Source organism: Podarcis liolepis (assembly GCF_965112155.1).
Source record: "Podarcis liolepis genome assembly, chromosome: 17".
NCBI classification, from domain to species: domain Eukaryota; kingdom Metazoa; phylum Chordata; class Lepidosauria; order Squamata; family Lacertidae; genus Podarcis; species Podarcis liolepis.
The window spans coordinates 37,086,770-37,105,701 of record NC_139571.1 but is presented as its reverse complement, the minus strand read 5'-3'; the positions used below and the strand labels follow the sequence as shown (position 1 = coordinate 37,105,701).

The following is an 18,932-nucleotide window of genomic DNA, read 5'->3' as shown; positions in this document are numbered from 1 at the left end:
ACTCTGATGTGCTACAACACCTGCCTTTTAATCATATTGGGATAAACATGTATCCTTGCTTTAAACCTCTTCTTCGTTCTTCGCTTGTGAACTGCTCAGGGTAGATTTGGAAGGGCAAGAACTTAAATGGATACACCACATGAAAACTTTTTACGTTGAGATCTGGCCATGCTAAAGCGCCAGGGTTCGTCAACATCCAGAGAAGAAACCTGAACTTCTGAACATGGAACACCCCTCCCAGAGCAGAGCACCACGATGCTCATGAGCAGAGATGAGAAACTCAGAGCCATGAGCCAAATCATGGCTGAGGTTATTACCCCTCTACTATTGTCCATGCTGGGTCGCTCAGCTACTATGACCTTTTTTTTTTAGCAGATCAAGATGATCAGGCAACAGCAAAAACTGCAAGGTTTTTAGCAGGGTCAATTAGAATAAGATATATTATTTGGTTATTGATTGAAACCTCCAAAATGTACTGTATTTTTTGCTCTATAAGACTCACTTTTCCCCTCCTAAAAAGTAAGGGGAAATGTGTGTGCGTCTTATGGAGCGAATGCAGGCTGCGCAGCTATCTCAGAAGCCAGAACAACAAGAGGGATTGCTGCTTTCGCTGCGCAGCAATCCCTCTTGCTATTCTGGCTTCTGAGATTCAGAATATATTTTTTTCTTGTTTTCCTCCTCCAAAAACTAGGTGCGTCTTGTGGTCTGGTGCGTCTTATAGAGCGAAAAATACGGTATTTTGTATAGTTAAGTTTTTGCCTTTATCTTCAGTCCATTTTGTTTTGTTTTGTTTTGTTTTGTTTTGTTTTGTTGTTATGGCTAGTGGCTGATGCAAATATAGATTCTTTGGATTCATATAATACCCTCTGTCTGTCTAGCCCCAGCAGGTCCTCCTCCAAATAATACAATAGTTAGATTTAGGATGCAAAACTTTCCCCCTACCTTCTACAACGGTATTGAATTCTCCAAAAGACTTGGAAAAGGCCATGGTTTCTTCTAATTCGCCAGGAGAAGATTGAAGCAGGTGGTCTAGCAATGTTTTAAGATTTTTTAGCATGTCGAAAAAAAACTTGGATACAATAAATTCACCTACAACAAACTGGAGGATACACAGAAGATGAAGACAACAACAGTGGCTATCTCCAAAGAAAAATGATAGGATAAAACAACGTATTATGCTTTTCTGAAATAAAAATAATACAGTGGTACCTCGGGTTAAGAACTTAATTCGTTCTGGAGGTCCATTCTTAACCTGAAACTGTTCTTAACCTGAAGCACCACTTTAGCTAATGGGGCCTCCTGCTGCCACTGCTGCACAATTTCTGTTCTCATCCTGAAGCAAAGTTCTTAACCCGAGGTACTATTTCTGGGTTAGCGGAGTCTGTAACCTGAAGTGTCTGTAACCCAAGGTACCACTGTAACTGGTTATTAATATACAGTCATACCTTGCATCCAGAACTCCTTGTGAGTTGAACGTTTTGGCTCCCTAACACAGCAAACCCGGAAGTGAGTGTTCTGGTTTGTGAACATTCTTTGGAAGCCAAACATCCGTCGGGGCTTCCGCAGCTTCCGACTGGCTGCAGGAGCTTCCTGCAGCCAATCAGAAGCCATGCTTTGGTTTCCGAACGTTTTGGAAGTCAAATGGACTTCCAGAACGGATTCCGTTCAACTTCCAAGGTACAACTGTACCTAGAAATGACAAAGGACCAAGAAACTATTCAGAAATCGTTATGTCTCTCTGCTGAATGATATAAAGGAAGATATAGGGTGGTCTTTAACTTGTGCAATTAATGTCACTAGGGACTCAGCTACATTAGTGAAGAAAATAGGGAGGGAAAGGTGTTTTAAATGCATTATAATACTGACACCAGATGGCATCCTTCAACATTTTTTGATGTGTCTAGATCCAGCCTAGGACTGTGATTTAGTGCTTCTCGACTGATTTGAGAAGGAAAGGAAATGGAGCTATTAAAACAATGATTTATTTATTTTGGAAGCACCTACTGCATTTGCTTATAATGTCAAACTATGCTTTAGTGCTACATGGACACATTCCCACAACTTGTTTCAAAACAGGCCAGCTTCAAACTATGGAATTACACAGCTGGTTTGTTTAACAAACCAGAGCCTGTTTCAAGCCAGGATCCCTGGTTGGTACATCACAACAGACTGATATTCTTTGAAAGTGAAGCAAAATACTGCAGAAGTCTTCCACCCATCCAAATGCGAGGAGGACAGGGTGGGAGGAGCATGCAAGCCCAACACTTTGCTCAGAATCACTGCAGCCCAGCCACACAGCACTAAAAACCATGGCTTCTGGTTATGTGCAGATGCAGCCATTGTAAGGAATATAGAATAAGTTGAAGACTAGGCTGGCACCAGGCACACACCCCTGCCCTTAGAATTGACCCACCCTTTTCTTCTCATTGGGACGCAGGTGGCGCTGTGGGTTAAACCACAGAGCCTAGGGCTTGCCAATCAGAAGGTCGGTGGTTTGAATCCCCGCAATGGGGTGAGCTCCCGTTGCTCGGTCCCTGCTCCTGCCAACCTAGCAGTTCGAAAGCATGTCAAGTGCAAGTAGATAAATAGGTACCGCTCCGGCAGGGAGGTAAACGGTGTTTCCGTGCACTGCTCTGGTTCGCCAGAAGCGGCTTAGTCATGCTGGCCACATGACCCGGAAGCTGTACGCCGGCTCCCTCGGCCAATAAAGCGAGATGAGCGCCACAACCCCAGAGTCGGCCACAACTGGACCTAATGGTCAGGGGTCCCTTTACCTTTTACCTTTCTTCTCATATGCAACAATTGAATACAGCACTGTCTTTTCAGTAGTTTCTTGAGGGGGGGTTAGCCCTTCTCTGAATCTGTTTTAATTTTTCTAACTTCACATATATTTTTATTCACAATATCCATCATTTTTATTGTATTCTGTATGTTTTTATGCCAATCAACTTTATTTTTTAAAAAAGACTAGACTGGCACCAAGCACATCGCCGCCGCCACCCTTAGCTTCAGTGCCAGATTTACGTATAAGCTAAACAAGCTATAGCTTAAAAGGACCCCTAACTATTAGGTCTAGTCGTGACTGATTCTGGGGTTGCGGCGCTCATCTCGCCTTACTGGCCGAGGGAGCCAGTGTACAGCTTCCAGGTCATGTGGCCAGCAGGACTAAGCTGCTTCTGGAGAACCAGAGCAGCACACGGAAACACCGTTTACCTTCCCGCTGGAGCAGTACCTATTTATCTACTTGCACTTTGACATGCTTTCGAACTGCTAGGTTGGCAGGAGCAGGGACCGAGCAACGGGAGCTCACCCCATTGCGAGGATTCGAACCGCCGACCTTCTGATCGGCAAGTCCTAGGCTCTGTGGTTTAACCCACAGCACCACCCATGTCCCCCTTAAACAAGCTATAGCTTAGGGCCTCCCAAAAAATTAAAGGGAAAAAAACCTGGATGTACATTTCCAGAATATAAGATAAAAAAAACCAAATAAAATAAAACCCACATACAGCAGCAGTGTTTTGTGTTGTGTAGGCTCCTATTTTTTGTGCAAATGGCTTGAGATACCTATTAGGCCCATAAATTACCATATAGCATATATTCAACACAAAAAAACAGTGACGATTTGTTGTAGACAAAATACAGCTGGACATATAAAGGGCCCCATTACCTTCAGTAGCTTAGGGCCTCATCAAACCTACCGTATTTTTTGCTCTATAAGACTCACTTTTCCCCTCCTAAAAAGTAAGGGGAAATGTGTGTGCATCTTATGGAGCGAATGCAGGCTGCGCAGCTATCCCAGAAGCCAGAACAGCAAGAGGGATTGCTGCTTTCACTGCGCAGCGATCCCTCTTGCTGTTCTGGCTTCTGAGATTCAGAATATTTTTTTTTCTTGTTTTCCTCCTTCAAAAACTAGGTGCGTCTTGTGGTCTGGTGCGTCTTATAGAGCGAAAAATACGGTGAATCCGGCCCTGCAGACATCCATTATTTAATCTGGTCTCCAACACACGGAGACTAGGCTCTAGCACAGCTACTGAAGAATTTAAGAGAAGCAGCTACGCTTTGCCAGCTCAGGGAATGAGGTCATGCAGCTCCTTTACTTACTGTATAAAGGGAGACAAAGAGAAGGACAGCGGTGGCAATCATTCTGCTTGGGAATCGAAAGTAAGGGTCCCATTGATACATCTTCCTCCTAATCCAGGATTTCTGAGTTGGCCTGTCAGTACACAAAATGCAGATGTGGCCAGTGAGGAGGAGCAGAGGTGAACACACACACACACACACCCTGACAACACTGCTGTGTACCAGAAGTGCGAGGGACAAGGTTTGTGCTGGGCAGGGAAATTTGCAGGGTTGCTAGAATGGGTTCACTGGTGTGTTCGGACCAAACTGCCCACCATGGCCCCCTTGTTGGAGTTTGGTAAACTTACTGCAGAAATTAGTAGCCTGGCAAGACTGCTGGTTGGAAGAGTAAGGAAAATGTATGGTTTATTACTCACGGCAAACAAAATGGTTGTATGTACAGTGGTACCTCGGTTTTTGAACGTCTCAGAAGTCAAACGTTTCAGTTTTCAAACGCCAAAAACCCAGAAGTAACTGCTTCAGTTTTCGAATGCTTTTCGGAAGTCGAATGTGCCACGCGGCTTCCGTATTGAGTTTTCCATAAGTAAATGCTTCCAGAAGTAGCCGCTTTGGTTTTCGAACATTTTGGAAGTCGAACGGTATTCCGGAATGGATTACGTTCGAAAACCGAGGGACCACTGTATTTGTTTTCCATGGAGCCAAGAAGAAAACATGCATGCTAGCTCATACTTATATTGAACTTGGAGAAGAAGCAGGAAGCAGTGTACTTTACCAACAAGCAGTTACTAAAAGGACACTCCTCAGTGAGGGGAAAGAGGCTTTCCTTGTTGTCTATCGCCACCCCCCACCCCTGGTTTGCATAACGTATTTCAAGCATTGTAGCTTTACTCCCCAAACCTCTCTCTCTGTCTGTCTGGTACATGATCACTGCCAGGAAGCCAGAGGCACACAGACACCCTGCTGACAAATCCTTACTGCATATACATTGTATGAACTGAGTGATGACTTAGAAAAGGCAAAAGGGTGATCGATAGCCTCCTCTGCCTTGCAGAATGTTCTGAATGCTAGTGGGAGTCCCTTTCCTCTCTTAGTGTCAGGCGGCTTACTCAGCGACTCCCGGCTGGTTGCCAGGAATGTACAAAGACAAGGGAATGTTGGTGTGATGGCCTGGGATTCGGACTCGGAGGCTGAACCTGAGGGATCCCAGCCTGCACAGGAGTCCCTGCCTCCAGAACCAGCTGAGCCGGGGCTGGGGCATGAGCCTGAAGGGTCCTCACCTGTGCTGGATCCTCAGGTGCAGGCACCAGCTGAGTCTTCTCTGGCCCCTGAAGTGATGGAGGACCCATTGCCTGCAGGTGCTCCACTCTCAGCCCCGTCAGGGGAAGCTGAGGTTGCTTCTGGGTCCGGTAACCCTCCAGCCTCTCCTGAGCTGCAGAGGCTCAGGGCAGAGAGGCGGAGGGAACTAAGTTCCCGCAGGAGGAGTGCTCGCCTCCAGGCCAGGAGAGCCAAGGCACCAGAGGATCGGGGCCGCCCTATGCCTCGGGGCAGATAAAAGCCAGCCAGCCCCAGTCCCAGGTTATGGGAGCAACATTGTTGGTTGCTAGCTCCTGCCTGAACCCTGTCCTGCTTTCCTGCCTGAGCTCCTGCCCTGCCCTGGCTTTCTGCTTGCATGCCTGTTCCTGACTTCACCCAACTCCCTGCCCTGTACCAAGCTTCAGCTACTACGGACTGCCTCCACATTGCACCTTTGACCATGGACCAGACTTGGACCTCACCTCTCGGGTAACCCACGGGATCAGCACAGTTTCTTACCATCCTCTTTTTATTCAATATTTAGAGAGAGAGGCTATAGAACCCAGCCTCTTGAATAATGGCATTGTCCCGAGTGACTCTCCATCCCCTGTCTCTCCCACCTCCTCATTGGTCACTTCTATATGTGCTGCTATGTGTCCTCTGCTTTTGAGCTCTTTGCTCTCCTACTTTCAAGGCTCGCCGGGTTCTAGGAGGGGGGGTCTGGAATGCTTTCTAAAGACACTGTGTCAACTGTTGCCCCCTCCCCTATGGCTTCCTCCTCCTCCTGTCCCATTATTTCCCAACTTTCCCCCTCATCTGCCTCTGAGCCGTAACGTCCTTCAAGCCCCTGTTGTAATTCTGAACTGTATTCCTCTCCCTCCTCCCTGGAAGGGTCAGGGTGGGGAAGCCATGGGGGAGGGGGCAACACTCCTCCTCTGCCCAGTCCCTGACACTTAGCAAAAGTTCAAATGCCCAGAGGAAGACTCTCATCCATATGTTTTTTCAGGGTGTGATCTGGGCCTTACTGGTGTCTCCTGTACAGTGGTGCCCCGCAAGACGAATGCCTCGCAAGACGGAAAACTCGCTAGACGAAAGAGTTTTCCGTTTTGGGAGTGCATTGCAAAACAAATTTCCTATGGGCTTGCTTCGCAAGACGAAAAGGTCTTGCGAGTTCCTGTGGGGTTTTTTTCCTCCCCCCCTTTTTCTAAGCCGCTAAACCGCTTATCAGCTGATCCGATAAGCTAATAAGCCGCTAAAAGCCGCTAATAGCGCTAATCCGCTAATCCGTCAATGGGCTTGCTTCGCAAGACGAAAAAAACGCTAGATGAAGAGAATCACAGAACGGATTCTTTTCGTCTTGCGAGGCACCACTGTATAGGTACCGTATTTTTCGCCCTATAGGACGCACTTTTTCCCCTCCAAAAATGAAGGGGAAATGTGTGTGCGTCCTATGGGGCGAATGCAGGCTTTCGCTGAAGCCTGGAGAGCGAGAGGGGTTGGTGCGCACCGACTCCTCTCACTCTCCAGGCTTCAGGAAGCTATGCGCAAGCCGTGGAAGAGCTGCGCGACTTCGCCTGCACCCAGAAGCTTGGGGCGCACTGAGCTCAGCACACCCCAGGCTTCGGGCTTCGCGCAGCTCTCCGCAAGCCATGGGAGAGCTGCACAAAGTCACGCAGCTCTCCCACAGCTTGCGGAGAGCTGCCTGCACCCAGAAGCCTGGGGGCGCTGAGCTCAGCACACCCCAGGGTTCGGGCTTGCGGATAGCAGCCTGTTCTGGGGGCTGGGGTCGGGGGAAGCTCAGGCTTCCCCCACCCCAGCCCTGCGCCTGGGGGGAAAATAATTTTTTTTTCTTTATTCCCCCCCAAAAAAACTAGGTGCGCCCTATGGGGCGAAAAATACGGTAGGTGGCAGATATAAGGGTAGCTGTAAGTCAGCAAACATAAATCTGAGAATGACGGATAGTGAGAGTGGCACGGGGAAACAATAGGTTTGAGCTTGTTTCTCCCAAGCTTTTCCTGCATTGCTTCTTCAGAGCATGTGGAACTGGCCCGTTATTGAAAAGCCATGGCAGCTCCTTCACTCAACTTCTTAATTTTTGAAGGAGTTTGATCACTCCTCCCAGCTGGAGAGAGAGTTTGCTCAGATGGGGATTATCATCAAATCTGGCATGAACATTTGTCTTTAGTTCAAAAGGGGGAATGACCCCAAAACAGAACGATTCCTCACTCCGGTAGCGGTTTCCTCAGCAATTGCTGGACATACAGTATCTGATGCGCTTCCACAAAAGAAGTCTCCTCCTGGGTAGGAAGAAGAAGGAAAGAATTATGTACGATTCCAAAAATTTCATTTAAGAGTTGCGGGATTCTGTAATTACAGATGTGCTATTCTTGGGCTGAATCCGATACAGCAGGTGTGCCAGAGCTCTGGCCCACCAAAGGTTGCCTTGTGGCCATGTTTGTGGCAATGTTTGCTAGGGCTTATGGGTATTGCAATTTAGCAATACCAATTATTATGTATTCAGTGGTCTTTGTTTGCCTGAGCTTGAGTGTGGACTAAGGATTCTGAGCTCCTGTGTTCTGATTCGATGCATGATATCCAATCACAGAACATTTCAGGATTTGGGCCTCTGCCATTGGCCCTTAAACTCTGAGTTATGATTCGCAGCTTGTAAGTTTAGACAGCCAATCATGGTGGGAGTGGCCCAGACCTTCAGAAATGTATACAGTGGTACCTCGGGTTACAAACACCTTGGGTTACAAACACTTCGGGTTACAGACTCCACTAACCCAGAAGTAGTACCTCGGGTTAAGAAGTTTACCTCAGGTTGAGAACAGAAATCGCTTGCTGGCGGTGCGGTGGAAGCAGGAGGCCCCATTAGCTAAAGTGGTACCTCAGGTTAAGAATGGTTTCAGGTTAAGAACGGACCTCCGGAACGAATTAAGTTCGTAACCAGAGGTACCACTGTATAAGCAGTTGCTTTGCCCCTGTTGTCCAGTTCTGTTAGTTCAATAAAAGTTCTTGCTGTTATCACCGTGTTTTGCCTCGTGGGAACCCACCTACACCCCACCAATGGTCCCCATAGTTGTAATACATACATAGGAATGTTTAAGCCTATTTATTTGATGTGTTAATCTGTGTTTACTTTGGAGGGGGGGACCAAACTATGTGAGGACATCCTATGTCCACAGGGCAAGCACATAGGGCGCATCCCACCCGGCTTGTTGTGCAGGAACAGAGCAGGCACTGCAATATGTCTGGGGTGTTTTCTTGCTCAGAGCCCAAGAATCTGGCCCAAAAGAAGCAAAAGCCAGCCAAATGAGGATTCATCAGGATTCCACACTTTGCAAACAAGGAAGCAACAAATGGATCCACCTCTTTATAAGCGATAGCTACAAAATGGTAGCCGTTTTAGTTCACTGTGTAATTAGGAAGGCTGTGGAGAACTAAGAGACCACAGAGGGGTTTACGACTGGAGAGGTAGGGTTGGTGACACAGGATTTCAAGAGCTGACTGACAAGTCTCCCCAAAATATTTGGAACGTTACAGTTTTGCTCCTAAAAAACAGTCCAGATGGGTCCAGCACAGTAATCTTCATCAGAGGCCATTCTCTGTGTGCTTCATTGGAGGGAGGTGCGGAGGGTTGTGACAAGGACCAAGGCCCCCCATCTGAGGAATGTTGCCTGGCGAGTTCCCGCCTCCCTCCTCCGAAATAAATAAAATTCGGGTTAGTGGGTCGAATTAGGCCACAACTTTACAAGGAAGTTGGGGCATGGGTGGAGCAACTCCGGCTTCTTGGGCTGCCAGCTGAGGCAAGCCTGCGAAGGAAAACCCCCAAGTAATTTCAGCTCTTTTTATTTAGCCTCAGAAATGGAAGCCTTTGCCACCAGCTGCTGCCTACTGAGGTGAAGCCCAGGAGCGACGAGACTGTGCGGCGGCGATCGCAGCTTTCGGACAGCAGGTCCAACGTGCAAGGCTAGCAAGGACACCCGAACAGCCACGATCTAATGCCGAAAATCCTCAAGAAATCCAAAGAAAAAGGTTCCAGGGAGAATGCAGAGGATCCGAAAAAACCTGTCTGGCTGCAGCATAGCAAAGAGGGGGTTTCTCGGCCGTGCCGGACCTACCGTATTTTTCGTCCCATAGGACGCTCCGTCCCATAGGACGCCCCTAGTTTTTTGGGGGGGAAATAAAGGGGGGGAATTCCTTTATTTCCCCCCCAAAAGCAGGTCGGGGAAACCGAACCAGGTCGAGGAACAGCGGGATGGCGGCGCTGCGCCTCCCTGCTGTTCCCCGAGCTTGTGGAGCTGGCATGTCTGCCCGGCGCGAGGGGTGCTCTGCTTCAGGGTGTCCCTCACGCTGGGCAGCAGGCTGCTATCCGCAGTGTGGGGAGCTTTGCGGGGAACTCCTGCAAGGCTACCCACGCTGCGGATGTCTGCCGGGCGCGGGGGGCCCTCTGCTTCAGGGCGCCCCTCACGCTGGGCGGCAGGCTGCTATCCGCAGTGTGGGAAGCCTTGCGGGGAACTCCTGCAAGGCTCCCCACGCTGCGGATGTCTGCCCGACGCGAGGGGCGCTCTGCTATCCGCAGCCTAGACATCCCTGCGGGACCTCCCGCAGGGCTGCCTAGGCTGCGGATGTGTTCCCGAAGCGCCGGGCACTCTGCTTTCAGGACGCCCAATGCTCCGGGTGCGCACCAACCCCTCTCGCTCTCCAAGCTTCAGCAAAAGCCTGCATTCGCCCCATAGGACGCACCCAGATTTCCCCTTCATTTTTGGAGGGGAAAAAGTGCGTCCTATAGGGCGAAAAATACGGTAAATGCAGCTGCTAGGCCATGCACGAGTGTGGGGAAGGAGTGTGAAGCCCGCAACCCTACCTCCTCCCTAGCTCGGAAGTGGCTTTTTCTCCAAGGAAGCATGCCTGCGACCATCATTATCCATTTTTAAGATGCTAAGCTAAGATCTTTTTATTCACTCAGGCCTTTGGGGACTAAGCTGGCCTCCATGATGATGCTCATCTATTGGGGTGGGGCTAGGATTTGTCATTACAGTTGTAACTTGGAAGTCGAATAGCCTAGTTCTCGAACGTTTTGGCTCCTGAACGATCAAAACCCGGAAGTGACTATTCTGGTTTTTGAACACTGTTTTGGAAGTCGGACATCCGACGGGGCTTCCATGGTTTCCGATTGGCTGCAGGAGCTTCCTGCAGCCAATTGGAAGCCGTGCTTTGGTTTTCGAACGTTTTGGAAGTCAAACAGACTTCAGGAATGGATTCCATTCGACTTCCAAGGTACGGCTGTATTATTATGATGTTATTGGATGAGCATTTTTGGTATTTTATATTATACATTGTTTTAGTTTTCTTGTTTAGTGTTGTGTTTTTTTAGCTGTTGTGTTCTATCTTGTTAAGTCACTTTTGAGGCCTTCTTTGTAAAAAACAAAAAAAAACTACTAAGAAATGTCAATAATAATACAGTAGTACCTTGGGTTAAGAACTTAATTCGTTCCAGAGGTCCGTTCTTAACCTGAAACTGTTCTTAACCTGAGGCGTGCTTTCGCTAATGGGGCCTCCTGCTGCCGCTAGCACGTGATTTCCATTCTTATCCTGGAGCAAGTTCTTAACCTGGAGCAACCACTTCCTGCTTAACAGAGTTTGTAACCCAAAGTGTCTGTAACCTGAAGTGTCTGTAACCCGAGTTAGGTAAAGGTAAAGGGACCCCTGACCATTAGGTCCAGTCGTGACCGACTCTGGGGTTGCGGCGCTCATCTCGCTTTATTGGCCGAGGGAGCCAGCGTACAGCTTCCGGGTCATGTAAACCGAGTTACCATTGTACTAATAATGCTGAATTTAAACAGAGAATGGTCAAAATAAGCAAATGAAAAATGTAAAGCATTGATAGAGCTGTACTTATTTCATGGAACAGTTAACTGCCATTTTCAGCAATGTACAGAATTCAGAAGGCAGGAGAAATGTTTTTGTTTTCAAAATAATTGCAATAGGAAAATGTGATTATCACAAAATACTCACATTTACGGAGTCACGCCGACAACGGACTATTATGGCTTTCACAAAAATGCGAACAAATTGGCCTAGAAGGAAAAGATAGCACAGCAAGGAAGGCCAGCCCTTTATGAGGTTGTCATATTCACCCAAAAACTAGGCAAAAAAAAAAAGAAGCAGAATTACCAAAGGCAAACATTACACCACCTGTCATATACCCTGAAAGCTCAGCTTAAGTTATTAAGCCTGTCTTGTCCTGAAGGGCAGAATCAAGATCATAACTAAGATCAACGCACTCTGCCATTTGGGTTGACTTCCTAAATACTGGAGCCTGTGTGTGTGTGTGTGTGTGTGTGTGTGTGTGTGTGTGTCGCTTTATTGTTTGAGGGAGCCGACGTTTGTCCGCAGACAGCTTCCAGGTCATGTGGCCAGCATGACTAAGCCGCTTCTGGTGAACCAGAGCAGCACATGGAAATACTGTTTACCTTCCCGCCGGAGCGGTACCTATTTATCTACTTGCACTTTGACGTGCTTTCGAACTGCTAGGTTGGCAGGAGCTGGGACCGAGGAACGGGAGCTCACTCCCTCACAGCGATTCAAACCGCAACGCGGAAACTTAAAGTGGGATAATAATGATTGTCTGCATGCGCACATACAAATATATATACTGAAAAATAATGAGGGGAGGTTGCCCAGAGTTGTTGACCTTTTTCAGGGGGGTGCCAATAATTGTTTAGCTTTTAGGGGGGACTGCATGACATACGCTTCCTATCGCATGTGACTCAGAAGCAACCAATAGTGTCAACGCTCGCTGACAGCATCCAATCAGCATTCACCCTTGACACAGCCACACATCACACGCACTAACACCGCTAACTATCTCCTGCTCATGGCATCAACCAATTCCGAGCACAACCGAGTACGTTTCTGAGCACAATTCAAAGTGTTGGTGCTGACCTTTAAAGCCCTAAATGGCCTCGGTCCAGTATAACTGAAGAAGTGTCTCCACCTCCATCGTTCAGCCCGGACACTGAGATCCAGCGCCGAGGGCCTTCTGACGGTTCCCTCGCTGCAAGAAGTCAAGTTACAGGGAACCAGGCAGAGGGCCTTCTCGGTAGTGGCACCTGCCCTGTGGAACACCCTCCCATCAGATGTCAAAGAGATAAACAACTACCTAACATTCAGAAGACATCTGAAGGCAGCCCTGTTCAGGGTAGTTTTTAATGTGTGACATTTTAGTGTATTTTTGGTCTTTGTTGGAAGCCGCCCAGAGTGGCTGGGGAAACCCAGCCAGATGGGCGGGGTACAAATAAATTATTATTATTATTATTATTATTATTATTATTATTGCCAAAATGGTATTAGGGAGAAAGAAGGAGGAGATAGGAGGGTGCACAGGAAAGCCACAATGCTTGCAGAAGTGTAAGTTGCTATGGAGGACGTTTTAAGGGGGCAACCCACCAGGCCAATACGAACTGCGTATTTTCAGTAGCCATGAGGTCAGGAGGAGCAGAAATGGAATGGCGTGTACTAGAAGAAAGCAGGGCTGGAACCCTGACAAGCAGAACACACTGCAACATTTCGTTGTAGATGCCCCTTGTAGGTCTTGTACAGTGAGCCATGCCCCCTTCTGCCTATTTCACAGCCATGTATCCTATATAAAAAAGGGACGTGGGTGGCGCTGTGGGTTAAACCAGAGCCTAGGACTTGCCGATCAGAAGGTCGGCAGTTCAAATCCCCGCGATGGGGTGAGCTCCCGTTGCTCAGTCCCTGCTCCTGCCAACCTAGCAGTTCGAAAGCACACCAGTGCAAGTAGATAAATAGGTACCGCTCCGGCAGGAAGGTAAACGGCGTTTCCGTGCACTGCTCTGGTTCGCCAGAAGCGGCTTAGTCATGCTGGCCACATGACCTGGAAGCTGTACGCCGGCTCCCTCGGCCAATAAAACGAGATGAGCGCTGCAACCCCAGAGTCGGTCACGACTGGACCTAATGGTCAGGGCTCCCTTTACCTTTATCCTTTCTAAACCAAGTACTTTTGTCAAGTATCTTCAGTCTAGGAATCAACGGTCCCAGGCTTACTGGATTTTGTGCTTCATCTACTGCCAAGAGGGCAGACATGGGCCTTGATTTCTGAATTCTTTTCAGGCAGGGCTGCAGTTCAGCAGCAAAGCCCCATGGCTTGGATGCAAAAGCTCCCTGGTAGCTCCAGAGAAGCCTGAGAAAACTCGGAGGGCCATAAGCATTTCCATTCCTTCTCAGTGACTTCAGGGCAGGGTGTCCTCTGTTGAAAGCCTTCTAAGTCTTGGCCCTGCTTTCTTGTGCCCTGTCCATGGTTCTGAGGACCTGAATCGTGTCTCCATTCTTCTTCCTTCCCAAACGTTTGGAGGCATCTACCGTATTTTTCGCCCTATAGGACGCACCGTCCCATAAGGCGCACCTAGTTTTTTTTTGGGGGGGGGAAATAAAGGGGCGGAATTATTTTTTTCCCCAGGCGCGGGGCTGGGGCGGGGGAGGCCCGAGCTTCCCCCGAGCCCAGCCCCCAAACAGGCAGCTCTCTGCAAGCCGTGGGAGCCCAGCGCTGGCTCCCGCTGCTTGCGGAGAGGTCCACGAAGCCTGGACGCGCTGATCTCAGCGCGCACAGGCTTCGGCATGCAGGCAACTCTCCGCAAGCAGCGGGAGCGCTCCCGCTGCTTGTGGAGAGGTCCGTGAAGCCTGGAGAGCGAGAGGGGTCGGTGCGCACCGACCCCTCTCGCTCTCCAGGCTTCAGCGAAGGCCTGCATTCGCCCCATAGGACGCACACACATTTCCCCTTCATTTTTGGAGGGGAAAAAGTGCGTCCTATAGGGTGAAAAATACGGTAATTCCTGGACTGAAGGAATCATCCATGGCGCTTGTCCTCTCACACACAGTGGTGGTTCTTTCACAGGCCTTAGATTTCTACCACAGCTTTCCTCTGTAGGCCAAAAGGCCATGTACACAGATCGCAGGTGGCTCTGTGGCAGCCTGTGTGCTAGGGCAGAGATGCCCTCACCATACAGCAGTGTCACTAAGCTGCTCTGGGTGAGGGAGTAGCAAGGCGAGGGCTCTACATCTGCCCCAGCAGGACAACTGTTTTGACTCTACTGGTACACCTGTGCAGCCCCAGCCTCACTGCTGTCTTGTCCTGACCAATCCCCATCCAGGCAGTAATAATAATAATAATAATAATACTGTATTTTTTGCTCTATAAGATGCACCCAACCATAGGACGCACGTTGTTTTATTTTTTTTTTATAAAATATTTATTAAAGTTTCACAAATTATATAATCAAACAATACAAAACAAACACAAACAAGAAAAAACAAGTATAATTTCAAACCCTTATTTTCTTAAACTTACTTCACCGACCTCCTCATACCTCCCCTTTCTGCATTCCAATTTCAAATATTTAGTTCAGCAAATCCTCACCCTTAATTTTATCTAATTGTTAACCTTTCTTTTCTTTTAACTTGATCTTTACAGCTGTAATCCACTTACTTTCTAAAGCCACATCATTTTAACACTCAAGGACGCACGTTGTTTTAGAGGGGGAGAAGAAGAAAATAAATTCTCCCCCTCTCTGCACAGCGCCCCTTCAGCAAAGCGGCAGGAGAAACGGAGCCCCTTCCATTTCTCCTCCCACTTCGCCGAAGGGGCACTGCACAGGGAGGGTAAGCTGCGCAGTGCCTCTCCAGCAAAGCGAAGCCAGGAGAGCAAGAGGGGTCGGTGCGAACCGACCCCTCTTGCTCTTCTGGCTTCAGCGAAAGCAACGCGAAGCCTCCGGAGCGCAGCGAGAGCACCCCCTGCGCTCCGGAGGCTTCGCGTTGCTTTCGCTGAAGCCTGCATTCACTCCATAAGACTCACACACATTTCCCCTTACTTTTTAGGAGGGAAAAAGTGTGTCTTTTAGAGCGAAAAATACAGTAATTTATTTATACTCTGCCCATCTGGCTGGGTTTCCCCAGCCACTCTGGGCAGCTTCCAGCAAAATATAAAAAATAATAAAATCTCAAACATTAAAAACTTCCCTAAACAGAGCTGCCTTCGGATGTCTTCTAAAAGTCAGACAGTTGTTTATTTCCTTAACATCTGATGGTAGGATGCCACTACCGAGAAGGCCCTCTGCCTGGTTCCCTGGAGCGTCACTTCTCACAGTGAGGGAACTGCCAGAAGGCCCTTGGAGCTGGAACTCAGTCTGAACAATGGGGGTGGAGATGCTCCTTCAGGTATACTGGGCTTTAAAGGTCAGCACCAACACTTCAGCGATGCTAATTTTGGGATGGAAGCTCCACAGCGTCATGCTGGCCACTGCAGAGGAGGCTCCCCTATTCAGGCTCTGACCCCAGCAGGTAGACAGATAAGAGAGATGAGCACTTACGTTGTTGTCAGGGCACAAGAAATAGTCTACCACCGAGATGAACATCCTTTAAAAAAAACAACACTGGAGTTACAGGGATCCTAAGATGCTGTCTGTAGTCAAAATATATGTACTGTTTGTTCAGCCAAACGTCTGAGGCAAACTCCCATCTACCACAGTCCTCATATTGGATTCGCATGAATCCAGAATACAGAAAGTACCGTATTTTTTGCTCCATAGGAGGGGGGAAACGGGGGGGATTCTCCCCCCTCTGCTCAGCGCCCCTTTAGCGAAGAGGCAGGAGAAACGGAGCCCCTTCCATTTCTCCTCCCGCTTCGCTGAAGGGGCGCTGCGCAGAGAGGGAAAACTGTGCAGCGCCTCTCCAGCGAAGCGAAGCCTAGAGAGCAAGTGGGATCGGTGTGCACCGACCCCTCTCACTCTCCAGGCGGCTATCCGCAAGCCTTCGAAGCACGGCGGGAACTCCTGCTGCACTCGGAAGGCTTGCAGATTGCTGCCTGAAGCCCCCAGAGCACAGCGGGGGTTCCCTGCGCTCCAGGGGCTTCAGGCGGCTTCAGCGAAAGCAACGCAAAGCCTCCGGAGCGCGGGGGGAGCTCTCCCTCTGCGCTTCAGAGGCTTCGCGTTCCTATCGCTGAAGCCAAGGAGCCTACATTCGCTCCATAAGATGCACACACATTTCCCCTTAATTTTTGAAGGGGGAAAAGTGTGTCCTATAGAGCAAAAAATACGGTATGCTGTCTATGTTTTACAAGGAAGGTCTTCACCAGCAACGCGAAAGTCACAAAATTAGGGACTGAGTAAAACTCCCCAGCCAGAACAGACTGGTTGAGGGGGGGGGAGGCAGCGTTACTGACAAAATTAACATACAAAAAGTAAAGTTGTAAGCAGGTGGCAGAGCATGAGACTCTTAATCTCAGGGTTGTGGGTGCAAGCCCCACGTTGGGCAAAAGATTCCCGCATTGCAAGGGGGTTGGACTAGATGACCGCATGGTCCCTTCCAACTCTACAGTTCTATATTCCTATGATTCTATAACCAGCTGAACAAGTTGGTTGCCAGATGAGCTTTGTTTACCCTACCATTCCCGACCATTGAGCCATGGTGGATGCAGTTGATGGGAGCTGAGTCCAATGATGTCTAGAGTGCACCATGATGGCTATCCCTGATCTAGACAATATTAGGAACCCTGGATCATTTAAATCTATTTGCTCTCTTATGATCAAATGGGCACAAGATGTAGGTCACAATATTATGATGGAAGATTGGGAAAAATTATGGAAAACTGACTTAAAATTTATAGATTGTTCCCAATTGAAGGAGAATTACATGAAGATGATGTACAGATGGTACACAACACCAGTGCAGTTAGAGAAAATGTACAAAACTAGTTCAAATATATGTTGGAAGTGTAAGGAAAAGGAGGGGACATTTTATCACATGTGGTGGGATTGTAAGGTAATTTTAAAAAATTGGGAAATGATATACAACGAATTGAAGAAAATGTTCCATTTAACATTTGTTAAAAAACCTGAAGCATATTTATTAGGGATTGTAGGGAAAGATCTGCCAAAAAGCTGAAAAACATCTTCATGTACGCGACAACAGCCGCAAGAGTTCTAATAGCACAAGGATGGAAGACTGAAGAAACCCCAACTAAAGAATCATGACAAGAAAAATTGATGGACTATACAGAACTGGCAAAACTGACATACAAGCTTCGGGGCAAGGATAACTGTGACTTTAAAGATGAATGGGAATCCTTTACAAAGTATTTGAAGACGCAACAAAGCGAACTGGACTCCTTGGCTGGTTTTGAATAAACATTCACAAACTTTTTATTGATAATAATCAGCTAAATTATTAACATGCAGAAAACAGCATTTTTAGAGAAATCAAAGACTGGAACTGAGGGAAGTCAGGGGGTGGGGGCGGGTGGGTTTTGTGGGGGGGGAGGAAAAATGGGGGAGAAACAAGGATGATAAGTTTTTGGATAATATGTTTTGTTTTAATTTTGAATAAACTTATTTTTTAAAAAAAAATCTACTTGCTCTGTAGCAATGTTCATCGCAAGCTTCCACAAATGCCCTTCACGAGGTTCTCTAATGGCAAGTTGTCTCTCACCCAACATCCCCAGCAATAGCGCTCAGACAAGTATATCTGATATAAGGCTCTGCTCACCAAGCTGCAGTGTAAAGGAATCCCAGTATAGCTCCGGTAATCGCGTAACTTGTTGAAAGGCAGGCAAAGAAGGGGTACATAGAGATGCCCACTTCGACGGCATGGATTAGAACCACAAAAACTGCAGAAAGATAGGGTCGTTTTAGAAACCATAGTTACTCCAGATGGAGATCTAGCATTTCTCAGAGCTACTCTCGGTCACGTGGGGGGATACCCTAAGCAATGATAAAAGCTGGACCACTTTCAAGGATGTATTCTCACAGTTGCTAGGTTGGAGGAATATTTAGGATGGCTGTGAATGGGAGTCTGATGCATTTACTGTGTCTTAGGAGTCAGACTTGGCCTTGAGATGCCTGAAATATGAATTAAAAAATTCCTTCCAGTAGCACCTTAAAGACCAACTAAGTTAGTTCTTGGTATGAGCTTTCGTGTGCATGCACACTTCTTCAGATACAGAGTGTATCTGAAGAAGTGTGCATGCACACGAAAGCTCATACCAAGAACTAACTTAGTTGGTCTTTAAGGTGCTACTGGAAGGAATTTTTTTATTTTGACTATGACAGACCAACACGGCTACCTATCTGTAACTGAAATATGAAGACAGTGAAGTATAAGGGAAATATAGCTTTCCCAGTCCCTACATTCCACTTGAATTGTCAGTGGAGCTGAGCTGAGGCAGCATTTGCAGAAGGAAATCAGCAGGTAGGGGAAAGAGTGCTTAACTCTTCCACACAGCCAATTCCACCCCCACCCCCAATTATTTTTTAAGATCCCTAGTCCCAATAAACAGAGCTCTAAACCTGGAAGAGAGATCAGCATGAAAGAAAAATGATCTTGGTGGAAGGAAGAAGTCAGCAAGAAGAATTTGGCATATGCAAGAGAGGTTAAAAACACCTCACCTTACCTCATCTGCCAATCTTCCCTCTTCATTCCACTTATGTTAACAAATGCAAGGCTGAGATCGGAATCCTGAATACAAAACTGAACTCACAGAT

The 18,932-nt window shown here is 47.8% G+C and overlaps 1 protein-coding gene across 4 annotated transcripts in view; it reads right to left on the bottom strand.

Annotated features, from left to right (window-relative positions):
• LOC310696355 (stimulated by retinoic acid gene 6 protein-like) overlaps positions 1 to 18,932 on the bottom strand; it is a 53,691-nt gene that overhangs the window by 11,708 nt on the left and 23,051 nt on the right. For all 4 annotated transcript variants that reach the window (XM_083481791.1, XM_083481794.1, XM_083481792.1 and 1 more), the window contains exons 5-10: positions 17,938 to 18,058; positions 15,765 to 15,810; positions 11,395 to 11,523; positions 7,600 to 7,670; positions 4,102 to 4,213; positions 943 to 1,099 (exon numbers count right to left, since the gene is read on the bottom strand). In XM_083481791.1, coding sequence (XP_083337917.1) covers positions 943 to 1,099; positions 4,102 to 4,213; positions 7,600 to 7,670; positions 11,395 to 11,523; positions 15,765 to 15,810; positions 17,938 to 18,058 — 636 coding nt within the window. The remainder of the gene's footprint in view (positions 1 to 942; positions 1,100 to 4,101; positions 4,214 to 7,599; positions 7,671 to 11,394; positions 11,524 to 15,764; positions 15,811 to 17,937; positions 18,059 to 18,932) is intronic.